Genomic DNA, 16,640 nt, shown 5'->3' with positions numbered 1-16,640 from the left:
TGAAACTCTTAGGTTAATTTATTGGACCTAGATACCTTTTAACATAGTTGGAAAATATTTTTATAAGGTCAAAAATTGTTCAAAAAAGCAAAAAATCATTTTTGGAATGAAAAGCACAAAAAAGAAGATTTCTCAATTGCTGTCAATTTTTCTACATCCGCATTGATGTACATTTTTCTCCATTAAAAAATCTTTATTTTAAAATGCGTTCAACATGAAAGTTTTATGATTTTCTCTTAGCTTTCATTTGACACCAAGAACGTCAAATTTAGAGTTACATAGAAAAAGTTATGATAAAAAGACTGAAAGATGCTTGAAGCTGACAGCATGACAAACGACTGTCAAGAACTTGACAGACGACTGTCAGTGCAAAATGAGACGTCTGTGCATGTTTGGACAGCCGACTACCACCTTACTGTCACTTTGGTTTAACTGGACAGACGACTGTAATTGACAGTCGTCTGTCACGCGGCTGTTTTGAATTTTTCATAATGATCAAATTTTTTAAATGTAGTTGCTTGGGGCTCAAACTTTGTTAAAACTTGGGGAATACTCCAAGTCACTTGGGGATCAAATTACATACCTTTTAAAGTCTATAAATAAGCCTCAAAGATCATTGAATCAATGAACGAAGAATTCAATTTAGCAAAAATTCAAAATCTCTCTCAATTGCTCTCAAATTCTCAAGGCTCTCTCTTGCTCTCAACTTGCACGAATTCAACTGAGTTTTTGCTGATCTTCTTCCACCGGAATTGTGTTACAAATTCTAAATCTTTCAATTATTGAAAGAATTAATCGGTGATATACTTAATTGAGCTTCAAGTTAATTTTCATATTGTTATTTACTTTGAAGTATATAGTTCTGAATTGTTGTACTAATCAGCTCTTTGAGGAGCAAATTATTTGTACACATCTATTTGATTTATTTCTTGTAGATTGACGATTCCAAGGATTGTTTGGATCGTTGACTAAGCAAAGGGATATTGCTTAAAGAGGCGGGCTCTAGTCTAAAAGAGTAACAAGAAGAAGGGATATCATTTGGAGAAGGCGGGCTCTAACCTTAACCAAGGAGTGTTGTAAAGATATTGTTCCGCCCGGTAAAGGAACAAATTTAGTGAATCCTTTGGTGGTGGTTTGCCAAAGGCGAGGACGTAGGCTGGGTATAAACCGAACCTCGTAAAAATCCCGGTCTCACTCTTTCTTTCCCTACTCTTTATTTTCAATACATATTTAAATTGTGTGGATGTTTTGAATATCTAAATCATACAAACTACATAATTTAGGAAATCAAGTAAACTTGAAGTCTAATTTTGATTTGGGTTGCGGAAACCGAAAGGGAGTACGTTGGTTATACCATATCTTGCAAAAACCATACGGGAGTACGTTACTTGGTTAACATCCCAAAGATAAATTAACTGAAAGTTTAGTTGAGTTTTGAATATTGGGAAGAGTGTGGATATTGTGTTGATTGGATGTTATATTGCACATCATATTGAAGAAGCAAAACCATCAATACAGGGTTTTATATCAGTAAATACAAATTTTATATATACAGGGCTTATATAAACAAGCAAACCATTTTAAGTTCTTACATTGCCAAAGAGTTGTACGTGTTAATTTTGGTTTGGTTATTTACTTTCAAATTGTGATTGAGAAATAAGCTTTTACTGAAAGTCTGAAAAATCAACAAGAAGTTAAGAATTGGTTAAAAAGAAGTTTAAGGATTCTTAAAAGGAATTAAAAGAAATTTTTAAAAGCCAATTCACCCCCCTCTTGGGACTACACTTTGCTTTTCAGATTCCTTGTCACTGAAGAGAATCAAAGCTAAATTAAAATCACTATGTTATTGAAAATGAATTTTTAGGACCGTTCTTCATCCATACTTTGGGGGAAAACAACAGAATCGGGCACTCCCATCCAGTGCATGGAGAATCAAGGAATGCAGCTTCTATGTCTCGAAGGAATTAGAAGGTGCTTGAGAATGGACATCCGACCTCCTTAGAAGAAAAGGGGAGTTTGATGGGCTCTGGACCAAAATAAGGGTCAAGGGGATCTACCAGGCCTTTGTGTTTGGAGAAAGGGCTTGGTCTTGGCCTAATGTATACAAGATCATTGCAAAGATTCTAGCAAATAGGTTGAGCTCAGGGTTATTTCTAAGGCTCAAAGTGATTTTGTGGTAGAGGATGTTCAACGGAGAAAACAAAAGGGCATTTATTTTTAAGTTGGCTTTTCAAAAGGGGTATGATCATGTAAACAAGAACTTTTTGGAAAAAGTTTTTTGTTAAGAATGGGCTTCATTGAGATGTGGCAGTTATGGATGGGGGTTAATTCACCCTTTTCAATGATATTTAAAGGGGAACATAAATTGTGGTTTAGGATTTCGAGGGGTGTTAAGAGGTCCACTATCTCCTTTCTTGTCAATTCTTTTTGTTGATGTTTTAAGTGTACTGATGCATAAGGCTGTGGATAAAGATCTTGTGCGAAGGATTGTGATGGGACATGAGGGGGAAGTAGTGTCCACTTATGTTTTGCAGATGATAATATTCTTTTTCTTAGCTCAAATAGAGTCTGCCTTCTATGTTCTCAGGATCCAACAGATTTTTTAGAGATATTTGGGTTAAAAATTAATTTAAGGAAGATCGCAGCTATTAATTTGAGATAGTATCTAGCTCCTTTATCTGGGTGCAGCATGGTATTGTGGCTAAGTGTTTTTTGCAGATCTAAGGTGGGAGGGGAGGGGGGTTGTCTCAGTAAGTTGGTATCTAAGAGCGCAATTTTTTTTTATGGGTAATTGGTTATATACATTCCCCTCAGAGGTGAACTATCTTCAGCACAAAGTTAAAAGTGAATTGGGCTTGTAAGAGGATGGTTGGGATGCGAATATGGGTATTAGATGTTATTCTAAGAGGCCTTGGAGTTTTATTTTGCAGATTTACCCTTTTTTCATCCCTTCTACCAAATATAAATGGTGTGATGGTTCTCATGTTCACTTTTTGGGAGGATATATTGTTGAGGGATATTGATTTATTTTCATAGAAATTTAAATGATAGGGAGGTGGAGGAGCTCTCTTCTTAGCTTTCTTGGTCGCAGATTTTCTTTCAGTAGGAAGGGATGTTTGGGTGTGGGTTTTTGGATTCCTTAGATTCTTTTTCTTGTAAACCTAGATTTGACTGTTTGTTTGGATCAAATTGTCTCAATTAATCATAGTATTTGGAAGGCAAAAGTCCCCATTGAGATTAAGGCATTCATCTAGATGACTGTTCTTAGTAAGAAGCCTTTCAAGGTACTATACCAAATGTTTGTACTTCACGCCTTAATAGTTCAAAACATAATCTCTTCCTACAACATTCATTTACTTGGGGTCCATTTGGATCTTGGAAAATATTAGGGAAAGAAAGAGAAAATTCGAAGGAAAGTGGGAAAGAAAATATAAAATATGCTAAACAAGTGAATAAAATTTAGATTTTACACATTATTAATATTTGATTTCCTTAACTTTTAATCATATTAGCATAATTTTTTTATTTTTAATATTACTTGACATAGAGAGAAAATAAAGTAGGAAATTAACTTCCTTCTTATTTTATTTTCCTTTCCTTTCCTTTTCTCAAACAAAATCTTTGATCCAAACAGACCCTTGGGGTATGCGGAATATATTGTGTGGATTACTTGAAGAGAAATGAGCCTGCCAAAGTCGGTGGAAGATTCTTGGCTACTTCCTTTAGAGGTTTTGGTAGGAGTAAAGATGCTAGTGGTCTATGGAGATGTGCAGTTTTTACACTTTTTAGGGGATTTAGTTGAAAAGCAATGCATGTGTTTTTTACTACTAAGAGGTTGACAATGACATTAATCAGATTACCCTTGTTTTGGGTTAGCATATGTTTTATGGCTTCACTTTGGTCTTTTGCAGCTGGTTGTTTTGGGCCATTTCCAGCAGGATTGCCAAGTTCTATTATTTTGATTTTGTTTTCTCTTTATTTTTTTCTGGGTTTCTATTTCATCATAGGAGGACTTCTATTCTCCTGTATATTCTTTCTCTTTTAAGAAATATTTCTTATTGTTTCAAAATATTACAAGAGTGGGGATTGTTGAAGATAAGGATTGGCATTTATATAACTTTGGTAATTACCACACACCAAACAGTGTACCAATAAGAAAGGCAATCTCATTGATGAGGCATAGCCCCAAGAAAACCTGGTTAAACATCTCATTGTTACCAACTTTTCCAATATTATACATTGGCATTCCAGATTTTTTTAAAAAAATTTAGAAAATGAGGGGAAAAAATACAAGCGGTAACCACACATTTTCTTTTGACATTATCCAATTCCATCATCAGTGATGAATGGCCAAAGATTCGCGAATGGAATCTTATTCTAATCCGCACATTCATAATTTTTTAAATGCTGAACCATCACACATACAACTACCATAAACGATGATAATCAATGCATTTTCAAAAACGAGAACAAATTCTAAGCAGTAAAAACTTATAGAATTTAATATATGTCAACAAAAGGGAAAAAAATTGCTAGGAAAGAAAAGAAAGAAAGAAAGCTGAATGAAAAGGAAAGAAGATATATCACCGTAGGGATAGAGGAATGGCGGAGCTTACGGAGGAGATACTCGGCGGCAGGAAGAACAGAGGCGTTCCCATTTTCGTCATCGCGGCCGAATACGACTGACTCGTCCAGTATAATTCCTCCTACTTTCCCCATCACCATCAACCCCCTCGCTGCGCGAGCTTTTTCCGAGTAGAACAGATAGAGAAATGTAGTGGTGATTGGTTTCTATGCTTGCTTATGAGTAGCTGCCCGTTGAAGATCGTCCCCCGCGTCCTTCCAACGCTTATCAATTATCATGGTTAACAACTTCAATCTCTCTCTCTCTCTCTCTCTCTCTCCCTCTCTCTCTCTCTTTTTATTTTTAATTTGGTTAATTAATTGAATTAATTGAAAATGTTTTATTAAAGAATTTTATTAATTGAATGGAACCAAAATTTCTCATTAATCAAACCTAAAACTGATCCAACCGTTTTGATTAAATTGGTTAATTGAGTTTAACCAAATTAATATTTTAATATATATAATTTACATAATACATATAAATTTTAACATTTATAATATATATTAACATTTTAATATTGTAATCTATAATTATTAATTAATATATATAATATGTAATTATTAATTAATAATATATATTGTTCAGTTAACTCAACACATTAAATTTGAAAACCGAACCGAAAAATGAAAAACAAAATTCAATGAAAATAAAAATTGAATCAAATCAAATAATTTTTTAAGCAAATTGAACCGTCCGAATTTGCTCAATTAATTCAGTTTTAACTAAATTATGCTCACCCCAAGGAGAATGTTGAATTCATGTACAATTAATTATAATAAAAGATATTGTTTTTTGATTTGTATTATTATATCATTCTTCAAGGAAAATGAAATAAAATTTATTACTTGATTTTGTAATGCTTTCTAATCAAATTTTCATTTTATACCTTTTTTAAGTTACATTTCATCTGCAAACAAAATATGGCCAAAATGCATCATCAATTTGGTAACATAAAAAAGAATGTTTTATTTTGATTAGAAATGTATTGAATTTAGATGACATAATAAAAGTGATTCGTCTCCTTTCTGATAATATATTTTCACCCCCTTGAGAAAGAATTCCTCTCAAAAGAAACCAAGGGCGATTCTTCTCACATTGAAGTCTCAAATTATATTCATTATTTTGGGTGACTTGGCTAGAAGGTTCAATTATCCTCAGCTTATGTTTGGGGCCATGCGTGGCTAAGAAAGAAACAGCCAGAAGGAAGTGTCTAAATTCGTTTACATGGCAATACGGTAATAGCGCCCAGAAAAAAATACACTTGACCATCGCTTAACCAAGAACTGACTACCACCAGAGCAATTGAAAGCAAAACCAGGCATTTAACTGACCTAGTATTGGTGGATGAACCAAATATGAAGACCACAGCCAACCCACAATACCTCCACATTGGGCTTGGGGCGAACTCTTACATTCACAAAGAACACAAATTCACGTTTCAAGGAAAATTAAACCCCGTTTAAGTATTGTGGTGATTAAAAATGCACAACCCCACTAATGCAATGAAGGGCGAGCTTTTGAACCATATCATTGAGAACTGACAATCACAACAAGCGCCTCGCAATGAAGAGCAAGCTTTTGTACCATATCATTGAGAACTGAAAATCACAACAAGGGCCTCGTATTGAGTGGAGTCTATGAGTCTATTAGTCGATCCAAGACCAGTTTCACAACTGCAGAAGCATCAACCGTGACTGCTACCTTAACCGTAGGTTTATTACACCACTTGGAGACCTCGTCAAACCTGATTGTTTTGGATAAGTAAACATGTCAGTAACAAAAGGAAGGAGGTCAGAGGAAATAAGGGTTCCAACTATCTGTCTACATCTCCTCTTAAGGTGAATTTACTCCTCGATGACTAAAAGTAGGAGCCACTCAAGAGGGCACTAGAACAGAGACTAGTAAGAAAAGAAATTAATTTTAAATTCTCCCTTCCCCCTGCATTTTTTCAAGTTTCATCCTCTCTCTCTCTTTTAAAAGATTATTGAAAACAGATTTAAGATTGAAATGATACAGCATGCTGTCTTTTTTAGTGAATAACAAAAAATTGAAGTCATTATTCATTCTTCAATTGCTGCAAATTTCTTCCAGTTTGGGGTCATCAGGGTTCAGCTCAATAATGTTTGATTGCAGCACTTCTGCACTGGCTAAGATCTTGGTTTTGTAGATATTTCATGCAATGAAATCAAACCGCAATAATAAATAAACGGAAAATTCATATGCAATTAGGCAAACCTGCAAAAGTGTGATTAAATTCACATGTAGAATTGAATATATTGACATGAAACACCCAACATGTGAACAAGGAGAACCTAGTTGTTTCATTTTCTAGATTTTCTGGTCTTGGATTCATTCTTCAAACCATTAAAAATAAGCCGAGTAACATTCCATTCTTCACTTTGTTGGTCTATATTCTTAGGCATTAGCAGAGACCAAATGAAATTGAAATCATCAATGTTTTACCTGTTCAGAGCATTAAAAAGGGACTTTATTTGATTCCAACTTGACATGTTTTTCTTGGCACTTATCTCTTACACAGATCAGTGTTTGTCAACTAAAGAATCATCTGATTGTCTTTTATTATGTCTTCTTGTTACCATCCTAGTAGAACATTATGCAATGAACTTGACATTTCAGATGCATAGAAAATTAGAAATCAAGCAGAATCATTTTCATGCATTCTCCAAAGCCCTCCATAATAAAAGGAATGATGTAAAATGGGCGAACAGACTAACCTTTTCTGTTTGTTAAAAAATAATGTGAGACCCCTTGTTATGCCATTTGTCTGGACTCTAACAACACCTTCTGTGTAAGTGATCAGTGAAGGATTAACAGCTGCAAGAAGGGCAGTTGGATCATGAAGGTAAACACCTACAACAAGTTGAAACTAATGTCATCACATCAATATAAACATGGTACTACCAATGCTCTGGAATTAATTCAACTAATTCACGTGGTGAACCTTTTGTGTTGTATGCCTCACGATGATACGAGAAGTACACATCCAGTATCTTACACAGGTACTGGGCAAACTTTCCACTTGACTGTGCCAATTTGTCTCGATCAGCATCTATGATGTGTGGATACAGGTTAAAAAGCAAACTTGAAGTACAAGAAGGAACAATGACAAATGCCACAAAGGAATTTGCTTCAGTTCATTGCTATGCATGTGAAAATGCAGCCACGTCTACTGCTAAATGCTGACTTAGAGCTCTTGCATTTTACATAATGTTTGATCTTTCCTCAAGAAGCTACTTGTTTTCATGATCCTTCCCAAGATCCTGCTCTTGTCAACAGCACACTTTCGCTGAAATCATCAACCCTAAATTATGTTTGATATTTTACGCTAGAGACTTTTGAGAGGACGATGGGCCCCCACATTATTATAGGAATTATAGCCCTGGATTCTAAGCAACACCACATTATAGACCAACACAGCGACTTGTAGTTGGCAGTGACTAAATAATCAACACTATGATGCAACTTCATTGACAGAAGTAATTATATGTGAAGGGAAAAAAACAATCACCAGTATAAAAGATTCTAAGCAATATACCCCTTAATTCTCTGAGAGAAAGTAACATATATACATGTAGAAAGAAATATATCATTTTTATGGAACAAATATCTGTTAATTTTTAGTTAGCAATACCATTGTTTTCCATGTTTAATATTAACTCATTTCTCTTTTGACAGCACATAAATTTTGGAAAAAGACTCATCTAGATAGTTGATTGACTTGGATGGTAACCAGCACAAACAGCATTAGGTTTCTTAGAATCCGACACAGGATATGAACCCAAGTGCCATATGCAATAACAAACAAAAAAGACTCCCACTTCTAACATTAGTACTATTGCGACTTCAAAATATAGCCACTGCAGATAATAAAATAGATAAAAGAAATGTAACTGAGTGTTCTCATACAAAAATGTTAAAAATGTAACCCAAAGCTATGGGAGACAGAAGATTGCCAAAGGATTACCTGTCAAAACAACTTGATGGGTGACATTTATACCCACTGCCAAAATGTCAGCTCCACTAGTGAATACGATATCTGCAGCATCTGGATCTCCAAAAATCTGGCCATCCAATCCAAAAACAAAATCAATCAGAGGGAGAGAAAAAGAGAGAGCAAAGCGACCGGCATTAGGATCAAAATTTATTCCAGTAGGTGAACTGAGGGAAACTCAACTATCAAAGCATTTTTGTTTGTGAAAATTTAGCAGTGGATGAACTTTTTAGAACATGCCATCCAAAGAACATGACTCTTTTTCTCCTTCAGTGCTAAAATCTACCGAGTTCATTGCAATAACTAAGAAGGTCAGAAAGGAACCACATAACTGTAACATGGCCAGATTAACCACATCTGCTGTTTCAACTTTTACGCATTTCAGGAATATGTCAACATGGTAATGGCCACATAAAATTCCTTGATTGCGGTTGAGCCCAGTGGCATGCCAACCCTGTCCGGGATTCAGTAATCCCATGCAATCCGAGATTCAAGCCATCTCGACTCCCAGGACAGAGCCCACTTTGGAAATCCATTGGAAAAAAATACATATATGCCCTTCTAAAGTGTTATCAACTTACATTAGCTTCAGCTGCTGGGTTCACATTGCCATTTACAGCAAACGCACCACCAAGAAGAACTATCTGGCCAATCTTTTTGGCAAATGCAGGATCTAGGTGAATGGCCTGCACTAGTAAATAACATCACTGTAGAAGATATATATGCAACTTGTGATATACATGTAAAAGAATCATTCAGAAAGGACAAGAATCTGACCAGTGCAACATTTGTCAATGGGCCCAATGCCACCACAGTGACTTCCCCAGGATAGAGATTTGCTTGCTCAATGAGAAATGCAGCTGCTGATTGGTCAATCGGCTTTCCTTTAGGTGGAGAAAAGTTTTGGTTGCCAAGTCCATCGGCACCATGGACAAAATCAGCAATACGAAGCTTTGTACCTTCCTTGAAAATGGATAGCATAGAAATGAATTCACAATCAGTGAGATCCAAGCATGCTGGCCAATTATATACTCCCATTTCTCCATTTTGATGTCTACTTTTTATTCTCCTAAAATATTCTCACAAAAATGTTTATTGAATATATAGCAAAGGTACTAACAATATAAGAAAAAGTTTAAAAAAAAACCCCGGTGCACAAAGCTCCTGCATATGTGGGGTCCGGACAAGGGGCAGACCTCGATGGGTTAGTACTATAACTCATAATTATAATTAACTCATAACTATTTATTACTAAGTACTAACCCATGAACATCAATAACTAACTCATAACTAACCCATAACTATGCAAGAACTATTCTCAGGTGTACATTTTTGATTCCATAATATTGATTGAATGCCATAGCTTTTGGCAAAAAAGGAAAATACTACCCATACTGTTAAGATTTGATTAAAAATGAATGACCTAACTTGAAGATAGGTCTCTCCCTCAATTTATAATACAAATTTAAATATATTCAAATGACAATAATACCCTCACTAACTCTCACTAATTAACATACTAACACACTCAATAATAATGATACTAAAAGACATATATAACCTCTAACACTCCCCCTCAAGCTGGAGCATAAATGTCATAAGTTCTTAGCTTGTTACAAATGAATCTAACACGAGCAACCTCCAACGCTTTGGTAAACAAATCAGGAAGCTGCATGCCTGACTTCACATAAGTGGTTGTAATGAGCTTTTGCACAAGTTTCTCCCGAAAAAGTGGCAATCAACTTCAATGTGCTTTGTCCGCTCATGAAAGACCGGGTTGGAGGCAATATGAAGAGCATCTTGATTATCACATATCAACTTTATAGGCTGAGAATGCGGAAAACCCAATTCTTCCAACATATTCTTTAACCAAACAAGTTCACAGATAGTGTGAGCCATAGCTTTATATTCTGATTTAGCACTTGACCTTGCCACCACAATTTGTTTCTTACTTTTCCAAAAAACCAAATTACCACCAACCAAGATATAGTACCCAGTGGTGGATCTTCGATCAGAAGGCGATCCAGCCCAATCTGCATCTGTATATCCATGGATATAAGTGTGACCCTGATCATGATATAAAAAGACCTCTCCCAGGTGCACCTTTGAGATATCTCAAGATGCGAATTACTGTGTCCCAATGTCTTGTCCTTGGAGAATCTAGAAATTGACTCACAACACTTGTTGCAAAAGATATATTTGATCGAGTAATTATGAGATAATTCAACTTTCCAACAAGTCTCCGACATTGTCCAAGATTAGGTAGCAAATCACCCATGTCCGGCATTAACTTCTTGTTAAGATTCATGGGTGTATCAACCAATTTTGATCCCAACAAGCTAGTTTCATCTAACAAATCAAGAACATACTTCCTTTGTGACACAGCAGTTCCGATACAAGATCTCGATACTTCTATATCTAAGAAGTATTTCAACGGTCCCAAATATTTAGTTTGAAACTTAGTCTGTATAAATAGTTTGAGACTCTAAATACCTTTATCATCATCACCTGTAATAACAAAATCATCCATATAAACAACAAGAAAGATCATGTCCGATAAAGTATGACGATAAAACATAGAATGATCCGCAGCACACTGTCAAAGACCAAACTCAAGTACCATAGCACTGAAACGACCAAACCATGCTTGAAGATTGTTTTAAACCATATAAATCCTTCTTGAGCCGACACACTAAGCCTAACTCCCCTTGAGCAACAAACCCAGGTGGTTGCTCCATATAAACCTCCTGCTCAAGGTCACCATGCAAGAAGGTATTTTCTACATCTAAATGATGCAAAGACCAATGACAAGTAGTAGCCAAGGAGATTAACAGACGTACTGATGTAAGTTTGGCAACAGGAGAAAAAGTATCAGAATAATCCAAACCATAAACCTGAGTGTATGCCTTAACAATAAGACGAGCCACAAAACCATCAAGGTTGACTTTCATAGTGTAAACCAAGCGACAACCAACCACAGACTTGTCTGAAGGAAGAGGTACCAAGTCCCAAGTACCATTGTCATGTAAAGCATTCATCTCGTCAACCATAGCATCCCTCCAACCTGAATGGGCTAAGGCTTCCGAAACAAATTTAGGAAGGGTAGTAGATGACAGAGCAGTGATAAAACAACAATAGGAAGGTGGTAAGGAGTCATAAGAAACATAGTTGGAAATGGGGTGTTGAGTACATGTGCATTTACCTTCCCAAACAGCAATAGGAGGATCAAGATCATGAGAAGTATGATCATCAGACGAGGAAACCAAAAACATGGTAGTAGAAGCTAGAGAGGACTCTCTTCTTTGGAGCCACCGTCATGAATACACCTACAAATTAGGATGATCAAGGCGATGAGAAGGACTCGAACTACATGGAGACTCAGATGGTTGGTTGGGCAAGGACAACAACGTAAAATCTAGAAAACTAGGCAAAGGAAGAGACTCATTGAGCTCGGAAGCACTCAGTGACTGGGTGTAATAAGGTGTAGACTCAAAGAAGGTAACATTGGCAGAAACAAAGAAGCGATGCAGCACAGGACTATAACAACGATATCACTTTTGAGTATACGAGTAGCCCAAAACGACACATTTTATAACATGAGGATCCAACTTATCCACCCCAAGAAATAGTTGATGAACAAAGGACAAATATACGAGGAGGAAGAGAAAATAAAGGTGAATTAGGAAAGAAAATGAAGTAGGGAATTTTACCACTAAGAACAAAGGATGGCATTCTGTTGATTAGATAACAAGCAGTAAGTACAGCATCACTCCAAAACACTTTAGGTACATACATTTGATAAAGTAAAGTACTAGTGATTTCAAGAAGATGTCTCTTTTTTCACTCTACAACCCCATTTTGTTAAGAAGTGTGGGCACAAGATGATTGATGAACAATACCAAAATGAGTCATATAAATAGTGAATTGTGCACTGAAAAACTCTTTAGCTTTATCACTTCGAAGTATTCGAACTAGCAAACCAAATTGAGTATATTTCAGAACAGAAGGCATAAAATACATGAAATAACTCAGAAAGTCTTTTACTAAATATAACCAAGTCATTCTTGAATAATCATTCACAAAGGTTTCAAAGTACCAAAAACTCAACTTGGACACAATCCTACTAGAACCCCATACATCTGAATGAACTAACATAGAAGGGCTTGCAACATGTTTATTAGCTTGGGAAGCGAAAGAAACATTATGGTGTTTTCCAAACTAACAAGACTCACAATCAAGACTAGACATAGAATTCAAACTAAGAACAGAACATTTTAACTTTTCCAATGAAGGACGACTCAAGCGACAATGAATTTGAAAAGGTGTGGCAGCAGTAGCGCGGGCAATAGAAGGAGATAGTGGCTAAAAGTGATAAGAGTCCACCAGCTTCACGCCCTCTGCCAATCGTCTTCCTTGTCTACAAATCCTAAATAACCATAAAATCAGGGAAGAATGTCACTAAACAATTTATGGATTTAGTAATTTTGTTAACGGACATAATATTGAAAGGAAATTTGGGAATATATAAAACGGAAGGAAGAGAAATAGAAGAAGTGGGATTTACAATCCCAATTCCCTCGACTGCAGTAGTGGATCCATTAGCAAGAGTAACACACGGTAAATTTGTAGGATAATGAAGAGTAGAGAAAAAGCAAGGTATACCTGTGATTTGATAAAAGGCAACGGAGTCTATGACCTAAGGACTAGGACGAGAAGTACTAGATGACAGGCATACTATGTGCTTACCGAATTGGGCAAGAGAGGCAATGGGAATAGAATCTTGTTGTGATGCTTGATACTGTTGGAACATAGAATACTCTCCCTCTGACATAGAAACAGTATGTTGCCCCCCACTCAACTCCAAAGGTGACAAATCACTGGTGGCTGCATTGGTTGACCCCAAAGGTGTGAAGTCAGTGGTGGTTGCATTGGCAACACATGAAGTTCTGCCATGAAGATCCCAACACTGCTTAATACCATGATTATTTTGTCCACAATGAGCGCACTTGCAAGGAGTACCTCTACCTCATCCATCTCTACCACTACGACTACTTGAACCACCGCAATAACTTTTGCGGTTCTTTGATAGAGAACTAGAATCACTCTGTGTAGCAAAGGCTGTCGTCTCAGAGCCAAATGAAAGAACAGGAGAATGCGTGCTAAAGGAAGCAAGAAGGACACGAGAAAATGATGGCAGCTCTACACTATTAAGTATTTAGGACTGAACTGCCTCAAACTCTGGTCTCAAGCTTGCTAGAACACAAAGAACTGTCATCTACTCCCTCTGCTTCTGCATCTCGCGAACATCGGCAGTTATAGGTTGCATGACGTTAAGCTCCTCATGAATACGCTTCATCTCACCAAAATAATCTGCAATGCTCCTATCTTCTTGTTGTAACTGAAAGTACTCCTAGGATAAATCATACATGCATGTAATGTTACTGGAGTAAAGAAGTTTGAGATAATCCCTAATTTCCTTGCACGTATCTAGATGCATACACATCTGTGTCTATGGCTCCATTGAATTCCATAAAAGGGAAACAATCAAGGCATCTTCCTGAACCCACAAGTCTTTTTCTCTTTTCGTCAAAAGACTCAAATTGGAGCAAGTGGTTAGATTTCCCTACACCTGCTAAATAAATCCAAACAGCTTTAGACCATTGAACATAGTTCTTTCGATCTAACTTTTGAGTCATTATTTGCGACAGCGATGTAGGAAACAAATTTTTGGGATTCATAGATTCCATCCCAACACTCACAAATCAACAATCACACCAACAAGAAGAAGAACAATCAAAACTAATCGGGACAAGCACAAACTATGTGAAGCACTAACACAACGATGGATGAGGTGAACAACTCATCGATGGGTATAGCGCTATCATAGCACTCACAAACAACAACCACACCAAAAACAAGAACAAACAATCAATAATCAGAACAATCACAAACCATGTGAAACACCAACGCAACCATGTTAAGATTTGATTAAAAACGAATGACCTAACTTGAAGATAGGTTTCTCCCTCTATTTATAATATAAATTTAAATACATTTTAATGACAATAATATCCTTACCAACTCTCACTAATTAACATACTAACACACTCAATAATAATAATAATACTAAAAGACATATATAACCTCTAACACATGCTATAGCTACCTATATTCCCGGCTTAGGCTCATAGCAGCAATTGATATTTTCCGTGACAACTTTGTGAGCTTGATCGTTCATTTAGCCGAAACAACCTTACGCATGCGTCTACAGAATAGGCCCTACCACATGTATTCAATCGAATGGAAGAAGTAAATAGTAGAGCACATACGGTGATTGTGACATGAGATCCTTCGGCGACAGGGATGTCAGTCCTTCCCGCAACCTCCATCTAATTAGCATACACAAACAAACAACATTTGATTATTACTCTACTCGGCCAATTTGACAAAACCAAAAAAAAAAACAATTTACCACCAGCTCGATCGACACATATCCAATCTGAGGAGCAAAACTGTGTTTTTTTTTTTTTTTTTTCGGAAGAAAGAATTGAGTTACCAAATGCAAAGCATTGCGGGTGGCAAGAGTCGTATAGACATTCCCGTATATGGTAGTGAGTCCAATTACTTCCACTTCCGGCGACCGCAAAGCCACCAATATCGCCATGGCATCATCTGCGAGCACCGATCGAAGAGCGTGATAAATACAGTGCATCAATAATTGAGCGATCTTCAGTTGAATTGAATCGAAGATTAGGGATTCGAGAAAGATAGCGAGAGAAGATTATTACCAATTCCAGGGTCAGTGTCGATTATGATCTTCTTGGGTTCTGCCATGGTCATCGGCGTGCGTAGTAATGCTGCTCAAGGACAAACAGGCGGGGTAACAGACCGGATCCGGCCGGTTTGAGTTGCCTGATTATAACATTCTTGCTGTAGGCTTAAAATCCATCCGTACGAATGCGAGAATATACCAGATATTATTGGAATGTTACCGAACGCATATTTTAATAATTAAATTTATTATTAATATGATACTTCATATTCAATAATTTACAACTGATTACACAAACCCAACATAGTTTTCAATCATTTTTTTCATCACCGATATTCCCCAAATTCTCCTTTGCCCTTCAAATTGTATACATTTTTAAATAATAAATATTTCTTAAAATTTAAAAATAAATATATAATATTATATTTTACAAATTAATTCACGTCTTCAAATAATTTGGCAAAAATAAAAATAAGTACATAATTATTTATCTCCCTTTTTTCCAATACACAAGGCCACTTTTTCTTAATCTTTTGGTAATCCAAGGTGTTTCAAATGGTAAATTAATTGCAATTTGATTTTTAAAATGTTTCTACTATTTTTTACCTCCTATTGAAAATGTGACAACAACCACACCAAAAACAAGAAAAACAACCCATAATTGGACTAGGACGAGAATTTAGTCATCACAAATAATACAACAAAACCCTACTAGTAAAAACTTTCTAGCAATAGTCTACTACTGCTTACCAAAAGATATCTCATCAAGATCAATTAGAAGTATCGACTAGGAATTCTTATTTTCATCTATATTGACTCAAGATATAGTATTCCCTCTATGCTTGACCTATGGGAAATTTTCTTAACCATTATTAACGAAAAAACATTCTCTTCCAAAAGGAAAGACTTACCAAATCAGGATCAATTTGGTAAAAAAAAGAGTAATGTCATTTTCTTACTCAAATTGTGAGCATATTTTTAGTTTTTAAGGGTACCTTCCCATTAATGGCGAATTAGGAGAACATGTCTCCTATTACCAAGAACATTGTTCAAATAAAACTTAGTATTCTCTTAAAATGCTCATTGCCAAAAAGTAAGGACACACTTATCATCCTTCAATCACAAGCATGAACTCTTTATGGAAAAATTCTACTTTTGATTGAAAAATAGCTCTCGAGCTATACTCAACCTAATGAGCATCCTTTGCCAAGGAATTCATGACTCATCAT

General features: G+C 36.0%; 2 protein-coding genes across 7 annotated transcripts in view; both read right to left on the bottom strand.

Moving 5' to 3' along the window:
• LOC131150395 (inositol 1,3,4-trisphosphate 5/6-kinase 4) overlaps positions 1-4,917 on the bottom strand; it is a 51,129-nt gene extending 46,212 nt beyond the window's left edge. For 3 of the 6 annotated variants that reach the window (XM_058101093.1, XM_058101097.1, XM_058101098.1), the window contains exon 1: positions 4,588-4,917. In XM_058101093.1, the coding sequence (XP_057957076.1) occupies positions 4,588-4,725 (138 nt within the window). In that variant the 5' untranslated portion in view covers positions 4,726-4,917. The remainder of the gene's footprint in view (positions 1-4,587) is intronic. The other 3 variants (XM_058101095.1, XM_058101096.1, XM_058101094.1) reach the window with 2 other exon arrangements.
• Positions 4,918-5,834: 917 nt separating this feature from the next.
• LOC131150394 (probable uridine nucleosidase 2) lies at positions 5,835-15,757 on the bottom strand. The gene is made up of 9 exons (XM_058101092.1): positions 15,428-15,757; positions 15,196-15,311; positions 14,969-15,028; positions 9,417-9,602; positions 9,221-9,325; positions 8,613-8,709; positions 7,590-7,697; positions 7,363-7,498; positions 5,835-6,371 (listed from the first exon to the last, which is right to left on the bottom strand). Exons 1-9 carry the CDS (start codon positions 15,477-15,479, stop codon positions 6,263-6,265), a joined length of 969 nt encoding a protein of 322 aa, XP_057957075.1. The 5' UTR covers positions 15,480-15,757; the 3' UTR covers positions 5,835-6,262.
• Positions 15,758-16,640: the final 883 nt, after the last annotated feature.

This window comes from Malania oleifera, chromosome 3 (genome assembly GCF_029873635.1).
Source record: "Malania oleifera isolate guangnan ecotype guangnan chromosome 3, ASM2987363v1, whole genome shotgun sequence".
NCBI classification, from domain to species: Eukaryota; Viridiplantae; Streptophyta; class Magnoliopsida; order Santalales; family Ximeniaceae; genus Malania; species Malania oleifera.
Note: the sequence above shows the minus strand (reverse complement) of the source record. Positions and strands in the feature narration are given on the sequence as shown.